Source organism: Cimex lectularius, unplaced genomic scaffold (assembly GCF_000648675.2).
Source record: "Cimex lectularius strain Harlan isolate CLEC.00 unplaced genomic scaffold, Clec_2.1 scaffold61, whole genome shotgun sequence".
NCBI lineage: Eukaryota > Metazoa > Arthropoda > Insecta > Hemiptera > Cimicidae > Cimex > Cimex lectularius.
In genome coordinates, this window is record NW_019392650.1 from 1,747,287 (window position 1) to 1,766,729 (window position 19,443).

The following is a 19,443-nucleotide window of genomic DNA, read 5'->3' on the forward strand; positions in this document are numbered from 1 at the left end:
TACTTACAATGTATAGGATACAAATAAAACAATAAAAACTTGTAATCTTTTAACTAATATCGGTTGATTATTTGTAAACATTGGATTCCGATTGGACAAGACACCAATGAAAGCAGATGTTCCTTAGAAACTAAGTAACGTCGACAGATTTGTTTCACAGTGGATAATTGAGAAAATAAAAACCGCAATAATGAAATTAACTATTTCTAGATCTTAATTCCGTTTCGAAACTGCTGTTGAGTCTGCTCGTCGCGGTTAACGTAATTATGCAACTTTCCTTGGTCCAGTGACGTTCCTCTTTCTCGTTACTACTGATGCAGTTGTGATTTTTGTCTGATAAAATTGTCTAGTTAGTTATACGACAAAAATAGAGCAGTAGAAAAATATTTATGTTTGAGTAAAGTATCTCGCCCGTTAAATTGCCCTACTACGACTACAATATAAACTGCTCAAAAAAATAAATAGGGATATTTTTAATTTATTCTTATTCTACCAATTTTAAATAAATTTACCTACATATTCTTGTACGTTAGATAAAATAAAATAGAAAATACAAATAAAAAACAAACAATTTTTAATCCTAATTTTTAATAACGGATTTATTTAACAATAGTAAACATAAAGATTACTCATTTTGTAAATAAACATCTTTTCCCGTCTTTTCTCCGCTTTAATCCAGTTGTACTCTCTTTAACCATGGAAAGATATCATCTTGAACCAGAAGTTCGCATTATAATTTGAGAATGAGTCATCGAGGTCACTGGCAAGTGGATGTCGCAGATGCGGTTGGCGTCTCTCAGAGCGTGTCTCCCGGACTTTAGCCCGATTCCGAGAGACTGGAAGTGCCAGTAGGAGGCCTGGTAGTGGATCTCAGCGCATTAAGAGCTAATGGAGGACATGGACGCTAATACTAAGGAAGGACAGAAATATTGTCATTGCTGCAAGACGGAAGGAACCCTTTCCATAGTGCCTGCTAGATCCTAAATGAAGTACAAGGTGTTCGGCAAGGCCTTTATCAAATAGATCTCACATCGTATGCCCGCCACCAGCAGTTCAGGAGGATATGGTGCCTAGAAGAGAACACCAATTGGAGTGCTGTTATGTTTACTGATGAGTGGCGTTTCTGTCTGTATAGTGTAGCAAGCGCCGAAGATCTACCGAGAACAGGGGATGAATACAATGCCTGAGTTCGTGCTCCCTTCAGTGCAGTTTGGAGTAGGCGGGTAACGGTGTCTGGGCTGGGATTTACACTGGAGGACGAACTGGACTCCATATTGTTGAAGGCCACCTCACCGCAGTCTGTTATGTCCAAGAAATTATCGAGGATGTCAATGCCAGACCTGAAAGAGGCACAGTTGTTCATCTATGTTTAGAAAACCTAGAAATGTCCCATCTGCCCCTTCCCCCATTGTCACCAGATCCATTGAGCACATGTAGGATGCGTTGGTGAGAAGGCTTTTCGGTCATCATCCGCAGCCAGTTGTCCTGCAACAACTGACTGCGCCGTTGCAACATCTGTGGAGTGAAATTCCTTATGAAATTAGTGACAACCTTATCAGTATGCCTAACAGGTACACAGAGGATTTAGCTGACAGAGGACATTACACACGGTATTAATTGTTAAAAAAAAGATTGTGTCCAATAAACACAATTATGTAATTAAAACCTTTTATTATGTTATTTTTAAAAATCCCTTAATTAAATTTTCCTTCAGTAAAAACATAATAACTTCCAATTAATTTTAATGCAATTTATAATAAAAATAAAATAATAATGCTAGGGCAAGTAAATACTACAAAATTGGCAATATCCCTATACATTTTTGAATAGTTTATAAACATTTTGAACAGGTCTGAAAATAAAGAAAGCATCTTATTTTTATTTACCAATCTGTGCACAAATTAAACATTGTTTTAAGAATCAGACAGTACTGATTATTTAACAATATAATCAAATTAGTCAGGCTGAACATGGACAAGACCAGCAGACCAGAAAAATAAAACTACGGCTCGCACTTCATCTTCCAGTTTCGTTCTTTTGACATTAAATTTCAATTGCCAGATTTTCCTGTGTGTTTCAAGAATGTTTTTATTTAATTATCATCTTTAATGTGTACTCAGCTTGCAATGGTAATTTCTATAAAATATTTTTTAAAAATTATTATATTACAACAGCACTAGAGCACTACAAACAACTTTGTTGTCTTTATGTTGATAGTAAAGTTTAATACGTAGTAGGTAGCTTGGGCAATGGTTCGAAGGATTTTAGACTGGAGTAACTTGTTTCTTTGGAGGAAGGAACGCTTGGTTGAACCCCTAAGTTCGATTATTATTGAGGGAATTAACTTTGTTTTGCAGTGAGCGTTTTGGTCTGTTGTCAAGTAGTCAAGTCTATTCTTTTGTGTTGAGTGTGGTGGTTCCACATAAGTCGATGTAAAGTCCCAAATAGTAGATGAAATAGGTTGCTGAGAGGGGGACAGAGAGGAGAGGTGATATTGCGATAGAAGTTTATTTGCTGGAATTTCGTTGAATCTGACTCTCCATTTTTTCAACCTATCTTCTAAACTGGAGAAATGGTTGGTCCTGAAGGTTTCTGAAGACCACTGGGTTTGGGTTTGCTGAAGGTGGTATCGTCTGTATATATGAGAAGTACTGTATTAATATGCAGGGTATATTGAAATGAGAACGAGACCAAGGATGCTGCCTTGTAGAACGCCCACTACTTCATGATGAATGGAGGAGAAGGATGTTCCAATTCGTATTTAAAAGGAGCTATCGGACAGATAGGATTTTCTGATGATGAAATAAGTGAATGGAAAGATGCCACGATTTTCTAGAGCAAGCCCGAGCACCACACTGCCTAAGAAACCACCTGAGCTGCATTCCTTCTGCTCAAGGGACGATCCGATGATCGCTATCATGATGTAGCATTATTGAATGGTAGTGACGACGCCTGAACCTAAAATAATTGTGATGGAATGACAGAGGTGTCAAAGATGTGCTATAAGTACTTCAGGAAGAGGTTTTCAAGGATTTTGCCAAGTAATGGCAGCGTACTGTCGGCCTATATGACGTAGGGAGATATTGAGGTTTGGGAATAGGTTCTATGATTGATAATTTCTTTTGGATTGAGAAGACAACGAAAAAAAGAACTTTTTTAGTAAGATTTTGGAGGATATTTGTGGTGATAAAGTCAAAACCTTTTATTTTAATTGGGAGGTGAAGTATGATGAATTTGACCTATGATGGATCAAAGGGTTGCCTCACGTCTAGGAAACCGCTCAAGGAAGGCTGCGATTATCTCTATCACCCTGTGGTACTGTTGAATGGTACAGTGATGTCGCCTGAACCTAAATTGATTTGGTGAAATGACATTAGAGCATTGAAAAATCAGCCGTAGACGTTTCAGGACGAGTTTTTCAAGAATTTTGCCAAGAAATGGCAGCGTTTCTGACGTTTGGGATTGATAATTTCTTTTGAATAGGGAAGAAAGTTTCAAAAAATATGAAATAAATTAGTTAATAATATTCATAAAACATTTTCTTATGATTTTTTTATAGTAATCAACTAAAACAAATTTAAGCATATTAGTTAAAGCAGTCAACGATAACATAAAACTGAAATGACAATGTTTATTGTTTGAATAGAAGAAGTATGCTTGCTTACTCAGCAGATCAGTATAAACTATCGAGAGGGAACTTTGAGACTATACTTTATAGCAGCAATTTGATATCTAGATAATATTACATCAGCTAAAAAGGAGGAGTAAGTCCTCTCTGTCCCCCTCTCAGCAACCTATTTCATCTACTATTTGGGGCTTTACATCGACTTATGTGGAACCACCACACTCAACACAAAAGAATAGACTTGACTACTTGACAACAGACCAAAACGCTCACTGCAAAACAAAGTTAAGTAAGTCCNTCCTGCATATGTTCGCCAAAGTATAACTCCTCTTAGCCAAGGACCCGGCCGCATAACGGGGTAAGCTGCTCTTTCCAAGTTCGGATGGCAGCACTCCCAGCTCGCAGCAAAGGCTGACCAAAGGACAAGCCCTGAACGCGCTTCAGACCACACGAAGGTCCTGATAATATAGCCTATCGAACTTCGCGACGCGAGGAGTACAACCATAAAACAGTTTCTAGCATAATAGTGCTTCATATACTTTTAGGAGCGTGCTTACTTTTTAAATTACATGTGTAAAAAGAATTGATCCTTTGTTTTCAGGAGAGATAAACACATATCCGATTGGAGTTGCAATTTATTTTAACGTAATACTGTTCTTTTTTGAAAATATTACAGCATTTTAAAATCCAAAAAATCTGTTCGTTATTTATGCAATTCATCTTGAGGAATAAGTGCGTAAGTCCAAAATTTCAATTTTTCAAAATCTCCTTTATCTTATCTTGCAGTTTTGCAAAGTCTTCTTCCACTTCAGGCGATGTCGGCAGGAGAAAGTCGATGTGGCTGAACTGCTCATTCTTTATGTACGTGGACGTCCCTGGATTTGGAAGGTCTTTCATCAAAGCTTCCGCGTCCTGTAAAGTGCAAATGTACAGACAATACACTCGCAATCAAATACAGGAGTAAAATCGCAATTAAAAAGGACGATTTTACTTACAGCGGGATCGACGACTTGATCCGACTCGCAGAAAATGGTATGAACTTCAGTTTTGATGTTTTTGATATCGTAATTTGGAGGGGTTTCGTTTTTATAAACCTTCATATTCTCTTCCACGCCGAAGTCATACGGTTTCACAACACCTAAAAAATAATTAGTCAATCGTGTTCAAAAGATAGCAAAATTCCAAGGTCCAACTGTTCTATATTGTTAAGAAATTCACGTTTAGAAAGCTTGTTATTTGTCTCAAAGATGATGACGGCAAATGGACAGACATTTAGCCTAATAACCCTGCTCTACATTCGAACCCATCTAATAAATCTTCATATCAATGAAACAACTAATAGTTTTGACATATTCCCGCACAGTTGTTATCTGTAGTAACCTGCGTTTTAGACTGTCAAACAACGAACTTATTGTTGTTCGATTCAACGTGAGATTTTTATTTGTAGCTTTCGTCAAAAATTAAAAGTTTGAGCATGGTCTAGCAAAGCCCTTCAGGGAAAAAATACTTTCAGGTAGTTACTCCGCGTGAATATAACTACAGCGCGGATGATGACCATCGTAACAGACTATTTCACCGATGGTTCACTTATTAAAGGCAAGGGAAGCGGTGCTGGAATACATATACCTAAATTAGGGATCAGCATCTCCTCCCTTCTTGGTAATAACACCTCCGTTTTTCAGGCTGAAATATGGGCCATTAATGTTTGCTGCAGCACACTTATGGATAATAAAATCAAGGGAAAATATATTAGAATTTTTTCCGACAGTCAGGCCAGTCTTAGGTCATTATAAAAAGAGTTATCAACATCTAGGCTGGTGGAGGAAACAGTTGAACTTATCAATAGGATCACTTCTAGGTATGAGAATAGGGTAACCCTCATTTGGATACTAGCACATAAAGGACACTATGGCAATGAAGAGGCGGATAGCCTGGCCAAAGAAGGCTCAAATACTGCGTTTGTCGGGCCACAACCGGTATTACCCCACTCTANTAATAGTTTTGACATATTCCCGCACAGTTGTTATCTGTAGTAACCTGCGTTTTAGACTGTCAAACAACCAACTTATTGTTGTTCGATTCAACGTGAGGTTTTTATTTGTAGCAACATGCTTTGGTCAAAAATTAAAAATGTGAGCATGGTCTAGCAAAGGAAACTGAAACGTAATAAAGACCCAAAGAAAAGGGCACAAAATGCCATCTTTGGACGGAATCATTGATGGATAGTTTGAGAAGGAGAAAGAACAAAAGTTGTCGGATGTAAATGATTTAGCTGTAGGAGTTCTTCTGAATTCTTAAAACTTCAAGAAGAAAAATAACACATTTTATGGCAATAATATTCATATAAAAAGTTCATAGATTCATATCCGCTACATAAAAAAGAATTTGACAATCGATGGTAAATCTAAATTTGTTGACAATAGTCGTGTTAAGTATGAGATTGAAATTTGGTATAGATGATTCCAAATTATCCTATGGCTCGTTAGGGACTCCCTCCTATGGCACCTGGTGGACCAATGTTCAGCAAGACCAAGCTATCCAAACATTAGGAAGCGTATAAAAAGACCCTGTGTATCACAGGGGCTATGAAAACACAATTGCACTGGAAAACAGCTAAACCTACCTTCATTGGATCCAGCGAGCAAGGAGAAGTTAAGAAAAGCTAATGAATTCTGGAGGAAATCATATACGATGATATGATATACAGCTGGCTCTAGAAAATCATCAAGGAACAGGATAATTTTCTGTACAAGGCCAAAATATGAGCACTCGAACTCATTAGGGAAGTACACCTCGGTCTTTTCAAGTTGAAATCGATCAAAGCTTGGGCTTTTCAAAATTTTAAAAGAGTTCACTAGTTACGTGGTCCGCTTGACCAATTAATATCTTTCAATTAATTAAGGTTTTTAATCGAGATAAAAAAGTCAGTGTCACGAGCGGGATTCGAACTCACGATCTTCGGCTAGATACGCTGCTGCTCTACCACTTGAGCTATCGTGACCTCGATCCACTCGGACACTAACTTCCCATCTCAACCACACCTTTTGAATTTTCCCTCCTTTTTGTCATTTTTCAAAACCGGACCACGAAACTAGTGAATTTAATAAGTTTAAATGAAGTATACTTTCAGTAAAGCTCTCCGTCGCCATTCCATTTGTCCCCGAGAATCAAATAGAGTACTTATTTGAAAAATTTGAAAAAAAAGAAAATATTATTTGAAAAATGGCAGCAAAGGAGAGCAAATTCAAAAGGTGGGGTTGAGATAGGAAGTTAGTGTCCGAGTGGATCGAAGTCACGATAGCTAAGTGGTAGAGCAGCGGCGTATCTAGCCGAAGTTCGTGGGTTCGAATCCCGCTCGTGACACTGACTTTTTTATCTCAACTAAAAACCTTAATTAATTTTAAAAGAGGTTACACTGACTGACAAAAAATCCTTATAAGCTCAGATAGCCACGCAGTTTTTAAAGCATTAGCATGTAAAAATATAACGTCCAAAATAGTCGGTGAATACATTCAAAATTTCCGAAAATCTGGGAAAACGTAATAACCAGAAAATATCTTAGGTGCCATGGCACAATTGCATTTTGGTTTATAAGCAAGTAGACAAACTGGGGAAAGAAGGATCTGCATGGCCAATTACCAACCAAGGAACGAGGAAAGTACAATAAGCCAGAAGGCTGCTTGGGAACGAAAAACCCCGGCTTCCTAAGTAGATATGGAAGGTCGGTGGGAAATAGCAAAAATTAAGTTTCATGTTTATTTTAACAAATATGTATGTGTATGTGTGTGTATGTATGTGTTATATTCCCCTAGGATACAAATCTGATGTTTTGACAATAATAATCTATAATAATATGAGTGTAACATAGAATTCGCTCACCTTCAGTATAGATTTGCATGAAATGTTTTAAAATATAGATTGACGTTCCTGCTGGTAAGAACTCTCCGACATATTGTTTAGTCATCTATTAACAAAATAAAATAAATAAATAAAATATAGCATTTTAACCGGTGAATACTCCAAAAAAGAACTAATAAATGTTCACGTCATAAAATAAATTTTTCGAAGTGACACTTGGTAAAGGTGAAATTATAAAAAAATTAGCTGAATATCATATCTGGAGTATAGTAGCTCAGGAAGCTTTACTTATCGAAATAGGGAACTGTTAGAGATAACAAAAGAAGCGGTTTCCTGAGATACTGCTTCAGGAGCTTATTCATTTGAAAGAAATAAAGCATAAAATTGATGGAAATAAGGAATATTACAGTTATGTAAAAAAATCAACATATTTTATGACCTTTATAATGATACTATGATGCAGCAGAAATGTAATTAAGATTGTGCAGAAAAATAAATTCGCGTTAACATTTTTTGTCTTTTCATAAGGAAACATCTGAGGCGATTTCATCTAACGAGTTAAATTTCTGAGTAAATTAAAAATTATTGTGGTATGGGAAGAAAATTAAGTATAATATTGCTTCCTGTTGGGGTTTGTAGTGAGAAAAACGTACAGTAGAAGAAAAGTCAATATAAATACTCAATATTCCGCCATCGGCCTTCTTACGTACACATTCACGTTAATAAATTCATTCGGTCTCAATATATACAAAGAATCATAAGACATCTGTAATGCACTATATACACTAAAACAGTCCTGTTTCCTCCAAAAATCGGAACAGTGGACCCAAATACTCTCTGCCGTGCGCAAGCACAATTCTAATATCGGTTGGCATTCCTACACTCTCTCTATATGGAGCTAACGAGTGGCACAGTTCAATTAGATGGGACACATCGAGCAATCTTCTCTACAAGTCGGACACATACGCGGGCTTTGTCCCAAAAGTGTCCATGTGTCAACCTCCTATGGCTTATTCTCAATCGGTTGACGATTACCCTTCTACGAGTCAGGTCCTTCGAGGACTGCCCATCGAGGTGATTTCAGTACCCAACGCACATCCCATTCACTCAGTTAGGGTAGTGGTATGTGTATACCATATATACCTCTACATTCCTCTCTAACTTAATTGAGGTTCAATGTGTCTATACTTCGCCATCGGCCCTCTCACACTACACATTCACGCCAATGAATAGTTTCACTCTCAACACACGTTAGGAACATAAAACTATCAGTTTATACACAACCCAGCTTCATCCAAGAATACAGGGAACAGGGGACCCGGATAACCGCTGTCAGGCTCAAGCACAACTCTCCCTATAAAGAGCTAATGAACTGCACCGTTCAATTAAGTGAGACACATACGTGGGCATTTGCCCATAAGTGTCCGTGTCTCAACCTCGTATGGCTTATTCTCAATCGGTTGACGATTACCCTTCTACGAGTCAGGTCCTTAGAGGACTACCCGTCGAGGTGATTTCAGCCCCCAACGCAATCAGTTCTTAAATCCAAACCCATTCACATTCTCACACATCCCATTCACTGAGGGTAGTGGTATGTGCATACCATATACAGGGTGAATTGCTACTCGTGCTACAAACTTCTCCAGTAGATTCTTCACCCTAAAATGAACAAAAAAGTTCATATTGTCCATGGTCCGATTCNGACAAACAGATGAGGTCATCGCCGGCCCTCCGCATGTATTCCTTCTCTTTCCTGTCTTTCTGCAGCCATTTGAGCATATCGATCTGGTTACTGACTCTCTGCTTTTACTTGTATTTTAAAATGCTAGCCTCTTGTTAGTACCTCAGGTTGTCAATTTAAGAATAGATACACAACATACAATACATAACATATATATCGCCACAAACATAGAAGTCTGGTCACATTCACTCCCCAAGACACATAAGTAAGTGTCCGTTTTATAAATTCATTATCGATTTTATCAAATTATATTGCTATTTTTTCATTGACCTAAAATCAAATATGTTACCTAGGCGTTAATGCAAAAATGTTTTTAAAAGACAACAATTATTCTTATGTCTGTAGATAATATAAAACTTACGTCCATGCCCATTTTGCAGTAAGAGACTGCCATATCCGGTATGTTGGAACAGTTCATCTGGTGTTCTGTCTTTGGAACGTCACTTCTAGGGAATGCTTCCCATATTTTCTTCTCATCAAACCCTTTCTAGATGATTAATTAAAAAAATGAGCATACAATTATTTATTAGAATTAAAAAGAAAGGGATTATCTGAGAAATTCGTAAGAAAAATTCTGGATTTTTGAGAACAGTCATTACTGATCAAGTGAACAGTTAGAAAACTAGGAAATTTACAGAATAAGTGGCTTAAAAAATGGACTATAATTTTATGAATAATGTAAATTCTCTGTCTCCTAGTGCTTTTTGTAAAAACAAGAAAAAATGCAATTATTATTAATCAATTAATGTTTTTTTATCGGTTTCGGTTCTACTCTGAAATATACTATTTTCGAACAAAAATATTTGAAATAAAAACGTCAATTTTAAGGATGGGATTCGAACCCACGGTCTTCGGAACAAGCGTCGTGGTACCGTTTCGAAGACCGTAGGTTCGAATCCCATCGTAACCTGTTTTAATCTCAAATCTTGTGTTCAAAAATTAATAATTATTATTAACACTTCTGCACATTAAAACTGTTTTTGAAGGATGGCTAGAAAAAATCTAGATGATTGTCTAATTTTGAATCAATGTTACAAATTTCATTATAACCTGTGTTCAACTATGTATTTGACGTATTTTAGTAAACAGATTGTTCGTATTAATGTGCTTTCTCATTTTGATTCGTGATTTTGATTCATCGTGCTTACTTACCATCGTGTCGACCGCCATCTGGTACATGGAGGTGCCTTTGCTGAGCATGAACTGAAATTTATGGCAGTAGTAAACAGGCGCTAATAGCACGGCTTTTTTTATTTTAGCGTTGTACTCAGGCTTGGACGACATCAGTTGCAAAAACATCGTCGTCCCCATTGAGTGTCCAATATAATATATTTGAGTCGCTTTGGTCTTTTCCATGACAAAGTCGATATGGGCTGGCAAATCCTCGAAAGCATAAGCATGTATGCTAAAAATTCAAAGAGGATTTAGTGACCCGGATGTGTCACATACAGTCTCTCTCTCTCTCTCGTTTGTCTGTCTGTCTCTCTCTCTCTCTCTCTCTCTCTCTCTCTCTCTCTCTCTCTCTCTCTCTCTCTCTCTCTCTCTCTCTCTCTATTAAATGTGCAATAATGAACGCAGTCGGCGAGTGTGCAAAGAAAAACGAAACTATGCGAAGCAAATGGTCAGGAATGATTATCAAGTCTCGGGTTCGGACCATCACTAACATGAAGTCGGATGTTCATGGTAGGTAAAAATTCTCTTATAAGGTTATTAGTCATGTGAAGAAGAATGAAAAGATACTCTCCCGAATATTGTGAGAACTGACAGGGTTGACAAAAGAAGAAGCCAACCCAGAGAGGAAAAATAGAAACAGATGGACCTGATGGAATTGAAGCTATGTTGCTGAAGTAGGGTGGTTTGCTCTTGAAGCTAAGTCACCTCTTCAATATGGGTTGGGAAGTTCGCTGAACCTTGGAGGAGAGCAATGGTAATTTCGTTTAAGGACATTTGTTCGTAATAGTCCGTGTGAACTAACAACGACTGGGATTCATCTACATCTAAATGGACCCAGTTTCAATATGCTTCCGTTTTCAGATGATCAGGTAATTATCAAAACGATTTGCGACAGATATGAGTTGAAAGTACCCAGTGCGATGACAAATCGTCATTGATAACATAATAATGGAGCATGTGTCCACTTTATCTTCCTTGGCACCATCCATCAAGCTCTTGAGGAAAAAGTACGAAAATAAATGTAGCTTACATTTTACAAATATGTATAGTTCATGAAATGTCCAAAATCCTCAAAAAACCCATTTTTAAGGGTTAGTTAATCGTAAAATCATCCCCCTCAACAACTCAGCTTCCATATCATTCTACGATCCAACAAGGCCGACACAATTTCCTCTATTCTAGAGAATACAGAATATTGCTTGGGTACGTTCCTAGATGTAGCAAAGGATTTTGGTAGGGTCTGGCACCTGGGCACGCTTTATAAACTTAAACCTACTGTTTATTATTTTCTTTTGAAACCCTACCTAACCGACTGCTGCTTCCGAGAGAGGGGCGGCAACAAGTTCTCGGAAATCAGAGAGATAAAAGCCGGCGTCCGACAAGGGAGCATTTTTGGTCCCATCTTTTCTAATTATTTATACAGTTGACCAACCTATATACCATCATCACCCCTTACAAATTTTAATATCTTATAATAAATATCTTGAAAGCACTCAACCACTTCAATCACGCTGGAATGCTAACTTCACTGAAATTCAAGCGTTTAACACTAAAATTTCACTGTAAGGATTTTAACAGATTCTGATTTTTGAAGCAAACACTCGAGCTCAACAATATACAATATACAACCTGGTCCTCCCACCTTTGTATTTTTTTAGATAAACGTTTAAATACGGATACATACACTATGTTTGTAATTTTCTAATTTCGCAAGTTGAAATTTACTTGTTATCTTCATATACAGATTTTCAATTTTAATATATCAGCTCAATATGAAAGAAAAATCTTACTTGAACTTCCAGAATTCTTCATCGGTGTCAGGATTGAACTTTTCATGTTTTCGCCCATAAACTGTTCCTCTCACGTTCGATAGCCAAACGTCTTTACCCTCATCGGCTAGGACGTAGGCTAGAAAAACGGGAGAAATTTAGTCTTCCAACAACTTCAAATGTACGTAGCAAGATAAAAAGAGACTGTTGTGGATAGTATAGAGATTTGAACTGGAACTTTATAGGTTATGATAAGATGATTTTCTATTATTACATGTCATTACTTTGAAAAGGCTATAACTGTTCTAACTAGGATAAACAGAGACCTTAAAATAAATACAAGAATTCTCAGAATAGCCGACAAATTTTTAAGCTACACACCTAAACTGTTATTTCTGATGGACCAGCAGTCGGACGATGCCATCACGCCGTGTTGCATCAGTACCACAGGACCGCCTGGGGTTTTTCCCTTAATGTGGTATAAATGTAGCGTGTAGCCGTTTGAGTTGATTTCAAATTTTTCTGCATCGTACCCATAATCCTTGGCCAGATCGGGCTGCAAAAATGAAACGTTCATTATTTAGAGACGGATTTTCAGCGTATTAAATAGGTCAATGTAACGTGACTTGGACGGGTTAAATCATGGAAAAAGAGATAGAGATTTATTGAAGGCTAATTTGACATCCTTTCTATAAAATCAACGTTATTGGACTTTCAACCAGAAGGGTTGAGACTCTCGATATGATGACCCTAAGGTCTGTCTATACCTCGGTTGTTCATCTACCCTGTTATACCGCTGGGTAGCTAGTATATCGCTTAAGCCAGATGTCAGGAGATAGTCGCTTCCCAACCAATAAGGGCTTTAGACAACTAGGTCATTTCAGCTCCCAATGCATGCGAACATGAGCTAGCCTAACACTAACTAACTTCACTTTGTACAATCACACATATAAATACATTCGTACATTGCACTTGTTCCGATTAGTCGGTGGAGTACTCGATTTGTTCACGATATTATATCGTCTAATACACAGAGTATCTCTTTCTGTTTGGTTTGCTATATTTTTTGATCGGTGATTTGACATCTTAACTGATAGTAGTAAAAATAATAGATAAACCATCACCATCAGATTTTTTACAAACTTAAATTAATTTAAATTTATAATTTAGTTCAAATTAGTAAAGGTTTCTACCAATCAGCAAGAAAGATGGTCATGGTTTAGAAGTTTCAAGTATATAAACAGTAATTAATTAAATGTAAAAAGGTATAGTAGTTCCCTTTATACAGGAGGGCTTAACGTCCAACTATCCGATCGATGTCGCGTATGAGGTATCGGCACCACTTTGCAGTACTTTTTTCAAATTAGCTCAAATTAATTATTCTTTTGATGTAAGGACTTGGTTGAGATGAAAAAGTTAGTGTCACGAGCGGGATTCGAACCCACGACCTTCGGTTCAATACGCCGTTGCTCTAGCCACTTGAACTATCGTGACTTCAATACACTCGGACACCAACTCCCCATCTCAACCTACAACCTTTCGAATTTTCCCTCTTTTTGTCATTTTTCAAGCCGAAGGTCGTGGGTTCGAATCCCTTCGTGACACTAACGTTTTCATCTCAACCAAGACTTTACATAAAAAGAAGAATTAATCGAAAGAAGTAATTTGGACAATTAGGCCACTGAACATAATGGATTTCATCTTAAATAAAATTTCAAGGACTAAGCCGGGATTCGAACCCAGTACGGATAGCACGGCAAATAACAATTCGGCCACCGCCGTCCACTTGTTTCGAAAATATGTGCTTTTATAAGCGGCGATGTAGATTCGAGTGATCATTACTATTCCTTTTCTTGGTTGAAAAAAAAACCCTCCATGTTTTTGGGTGATAAGATCGAGTTGGGTTGCGACTGATAATGAGTCTCAGGGGTAAGGAAGGTCGCAAAAGATTGAGAAAAGGACCTTCTGATTACCGTCTCTCCCTATGGAAACAAATGCCTTCAGGTGAATATGAAGCTCACCTTTTCAAGTTACCCATACCTCGGCTCACTCCTCTATCCTCACTTCTTCATCATCGACGTTATTTATTCAGGGAAGAGTCTATCGACCATTGCTGGCTTCAAGCTTCCCCCTCTTATGTAGACGGATGGTTACGATTCTGTTCAAAGAAGGGTTGTTTTGAACAGTACAAAGAAGACCAACGCGTCCTCGCTAATTTTTTCTTTTTTTGTTAATTTTTGTTTCCCGCGAAAACGTAATTAAGCTGTTAAAGTTTAGTTCATTTAATAGTTAACAAGTAATATTGTGTCACTTTGACCCAAAGAAGAGGGGATATGTAAGAACCCTTTTTATTATATAGTTTTTCTCAGCTTTTCAACGTTTATTTTTTTTACAACGCTAATTTAAAACGTGCATTAAAAATATACGACTTATTTAATTTAGGAGGGTTTAAAATAAGAACACCTTGTACAAACTTGCCTAGCAAGCTTACACAAACCGGACTAATTTGGCAGCTGAAGATTTGGCGAGGAAAAATAAGTCTTACTATTAGATGAAATAAGTGTCGGCATTAATTTGAAATAGAAACAGCATGTTTTCTAGTTGTGCTTTCGTTCATTAATGAGATATCTTCATGATCAATCGAGCGAATCAAAACAAAGGAGGGGGCCGGCTATCCGTTGACGGTTCATTGAACCTCTTGTAGCAAATCACAATTAACACTTATCGGAACAGGAAATTTAACACATCCAACGATTACCCACCGGGACGAATAATTACAGAATTGATAGTAATTGAACTATTACTATCCACTGAGAAACTTGAAATTTTCACCTCACAATTAAACTTTACTATTATTTCCGGGGGGGTAATACTTTACTTTGAGATTGTTACTAAGAGACAAGATGTTTTACAACACCAAAGAGATACCGATTTCCATATAAGTCAAATACTTAGGACCTAGACAACAGACTGACGTGGAATCCCCACACCATACTTAGAGAGAACAAGTTAACAGAAGACTTGGAAAGTAGGAAGACTCCTAGGACCGAAATCTATTCTGACCGCCACAACTAAACTAACCTTATACACGACTTTACTGCATCCTCTTTGGACATACGGAATACAACTTTGGGTTCTGCCGTGCCATCCAACATCAGCGCATCCAATCCTTCAAATCAAAAGACCTCAGACAAATCGTCAAAGCTACATCTATTAGGTTTCGTGGTCCGATTGACCAAATAAATTCTTGTCAATTAATGAATGTTTAATTAATGTTTTGGTTGAGATAAAAAAGTCAGTGTCGCGAGCGGGATTCGAACCCACGATCTTCGTATTTACGCCGCTGTTCTATCACTTGAGCTATCGTGACTTCGATCCACTCGGACACCAACTTTTGAATTTTCTCTCCTTTTTGCTATTTTTCAAATGACGTGTAATCTATTTGATTCTCGGCGATAAATGAAATGGCCACAGAGAGCTTTAGTGAAGTATACTTCATTTGCTTATTAAATTGCTCCTACATGCTACGTCACTAAACTCAACATTCCTTTTGTCAATGAACTGTTCCGTTCCCGAATCCAAAAGTGTTATACCAACCTTTCCATCCATTAGCTTCAAATTATCTCATGACCTAAGACCCGCCTTAGGGTTATTTATAGATTCATTGTTTTTTAAGGGTATTTAGACAGTTCCAGAAAAGATTTGATCTCGTAGGCATAGTAGCCTCGTAGCCTTTAGACCTGCCTAGCTATTTAAATGAAATATTATTGTTGCACCCTTGAGGCGGTAATTATTTTTTTTAGTTGCACATTTTTTTTATAGTTAGCAGTTCGGTTTGATGCACATAGGCCACTACCTTGTCACAAGGCTCATACCTTGTCCATTTCCTATCTTCGAGCCATCTGAATACCATAGAATAGTTCCAGGTTTGTCTGTTTGGTTTTATTTTTGGCTTTCTTTTCAATAATTATAATGAATGGTTTTTGAAAGACTATTTTTTTCTGTGATAATTCAGAGATAGTTCAACTATTTTAGCTATTTTAAATTATTTTTTCGTAGAAGATTTTGGTAGTATTTGTTACATCTTTCTTTCCACCGTCCAACGAATTTTTATTTTTTTTTTAAATGCCGACATTCATTGCACATACAGTGAGTTTGGCAGCCTGAGTTTACGGTCCATTGCAACTGTGGGTTTGTTTTAAGACCGCCAGTGAAGGTAAGATATGCTATTCTTTGGAATTTGTAGTAGTTCTTCTTTTTGCCACAATATTCTTGTATATGTGATCATGAAGATTGTTACCTTGTTATCCAGCTTTTCTTAACTTCAAAGAAGTTCTGTTCCAGGGAAATCAGCCATACTTTCAGTCGGACCAAGGCAAGGTTGGTCCCCATATAGTTCAGACCTCGACTCGTCAGGTAATGTCTTATTCAATTAATTAAGGTTTTTAAGTTGAGATAAAAAGTCAGTGTCACGTGCGGGATTCGAACCCACGACCTTCGGCTTGATACGCCGCTACTCTACCACTTGAGCACTCGTGACTTCAAGCGTATCAAGCCGAAGGTCGTGGGTTCCTTAATTAATTGAATGTTATTAATTGGTCAAGCGGACCACGAAAAATAGTGGTTATTTCTTATTTTGATCCATGATTTTGATCATTGTTTGGAAAGTTGGGCTGCCAACATAGGTCCAACGTTGGATTCGTGCAACTTACGAAAAGAAGAGAGTAATGAAATATGTATTTGTCCAGTCTATGATTGTAGAAGTGGACCGTATTCTTTAAAATCAAACATGATGCTTGTGTGTTTCTGTAAAACAATTCTGTTTCTCTATTTCACTACCAGTTTAGAATTTCCATTTGACAATCACATTATAGAAATAAGAAGATCGAATAATGAAGATGTCAATTAAATGTTCCTTTCATGCTGGTACAAATTGACCGATTCTAATTTATTAACAGCAGTTCGAACAATACATACAAGAAACCCTTTAAATTATATTTCACATTCCCAAAGGACATGTGCCGATGCCTCTGGTTCCTCCGAGAGTCGGCATTCTATCTCTGCTTGCCCATCTTCTTTAGGTAGTAGTTAAGAGGGCAGTGGCCCATATAGAGTTTCATAATTTTCCTCAAGAGAGAGGAGACCGTTTGGCTTCTTTTTTTGAGAAATTTAGCTTGCCTCATAATGGTGCCTTTGCCAGGGCTTGAGTTTTTCTTTCTCAAGCCTTGTTTTCAAGTTCAAACAGAAGGACACACTCGGGTGCAGTTGTGGTTCTGGCCCTATGGGTGAGAGGGCTTTTTTGGCTAGTTGGTCAGCCTATTAATTTCTTCTACAGCTTCATGTCCCGGAACACACGTTCAGGTTATCTTGTTGTGTTCTCTTAGAGCCATTAGGTAATTTAGGCCCTCCCAGGTAAGTTTTGAATTGAAAGGATACGCATTTTGCTGCCGATGTGCTTTTATAACTGCCAGACTGTCTGAGAGTATGTAAATCTGTGACTTTTCATAATTTTCTTTGTTCCTGTGTATAGAAATGTATTGCATCGACCTCAGATTGTAAAATTATTGGGGTTAGTCCAAGGGGTTGTACTAGGCATTCTTTTACCTCTACACCTACCCCTTGTTCCATCGTCAATATATCTGTTTACCATATTAGGGTCTTTTCCTGAAACTTGGGACTACTTTTCTTCCAGGGTCTCTATTATCTCGGTTTTGATCATGGAAGGTTCTGACAAAGTTGTGTTTATCTCTCAGTTTGTCATGTACCCTCTGATTTATTTTAATTATTACCAGAATTTTGTGGTAGGTCCTCCTTATATCTGTATTTATTTCCTTGCATCTCAGGGATCTGTTGGCTCTAAAGCCACCTTTTGTAAAAAAATATATAAGGGTGGAAGGTCAGGTTCAGTTTCCATTGCTATAGTCGGGCAGATATTCATTTGTTACTTGTTCAGTAGTTTTAGCCATACTAGAGTTCCATATGTGACCATTTTGATGTCTAGCCAATTCGCCATCCTGGGTTTTATTCCCCATTTCCTGCTGTATAATTTCTGGCCGATGAGTAGAGCCTTTGGTCATGGGTTATACCAAGGTATTTAGTTTCTTTGGAGAAAGTTAAGGCTTCATCTTTTATAGAGTGTACTTTTAGATTTAGCTTCCTTCTTTCTGTAAATGGTATGAAATATATTTTCTTTGGGTACATGTTTAAACCCTTTCTCACCTATCTTCCTATAATATTTAGGTCGTTTTGTATCTGGTTGTTCAGAGTGTCATTAAATCCTTTTTATGATTGTTACCAGGTCATCTGTGTAACCTATGGTATGGTCCTAAATCCTAATCCTAAGCTGTTTAAATAGATCATCTACTATTAGCAACCAAAGAAGTAGCGATAGTACCCCTCCTTGCGGGCATTAGGTTAGGTGGAACCGTTTCATACTATACACTTTCTTTTATTAATTGACAAAAAAAGTGTAACATTATAGTGCGTCTATAAAAAAATATTGTATATAGTTTATAAAATATAGACACACTCTAACGTTATCTGCTAAAAATTCATGTTACTTTTCACTTCAAAAATCACCATCAAAGTTCATGTATATAGCACATTAAACCATTTGCAATCTGGTGAAACTGATTATTTTCCAGATAGCTTTATATTTTGACGTTAGGAAAAACTGTTCATAAATACCAAAGGTTTTAATGGAGGCGGTGGAGGTGGTGGTGGTGGAGTAGGCTCTTCTTTTTCATCTTCACCCTCTTCCCCGTGCACAAGCAGTATCGCCACTAACAGTATAAGAATACCCTCTGACCACCACATAGTTAATAATTTTCTGCCTTTGTTATTTACAATGTTTTATAGTATCGCTTTCAATGCCAAACGTCCTATAATTACCTTGCCGAATAACATCCTGAGCATAACAATACCTGGAAACCATTGTTCAACAATATCAGATCAATTGTTAACGATTCCAATCTGGGTAGCGTATCAATGTGCAATTTTTTATTGTGCGGATAAATTAAATAAAAATTATTATTATGACCACATAAAAAAACACTCGTTGAATACTCATTACGTTGGTACTTTCACTAATTTATGATGTTGTTATTTGAGAAGAATATGTTCATAAATACTCTGCTGGGCCTCACTGAAAGCCTTATACTTTTTTTAAATTTTTATTTCTTTAGCTTAAAAATAAATCTTTTTATGTAAGGTTTTGGTTGGAATGAAAAAGCTAGTGCCACGAGTGGGATTCGAACCCACGACCTTCGGCTAAATAC

General features: G+C 37.3%; 1 protein-coding gene across 1 annotated transcript; it reads right to left on the reverse strand.

The window, feature by feature from the left end:
- Positions 1-4,232: 4,232 nt before the first annotated feature.
- On the reverse strand, positions 4,233-18,986 carry LOC106673192 (lipase member K-like). Its single transcript, XM_014405218.2, has 8 exons — positions 18,854-18,986; positions 12,548-12,722; positions 12,188-12,305; positions 10,377-10,629; positions 9,586-9,711; positions 7,505-7,589; positions 4,621-4,763; positions 4,233-4,537 (listed from the first exon to the last, which is right to left on the reverse strand). Exons 1-8 carry the CDS (start codon positions 18,980-18,982, stop codon positions 4,376-4,378), a joined length of 1,191 nt encoding a protein of 396 aa, XP_014260704.1. The 5' UTR covers positions 18,983-18,986; the 3' UTR covers positions 4,233-4,375.
- Positions 18,987-19,443: the final 457 nt, after the last annotated feature.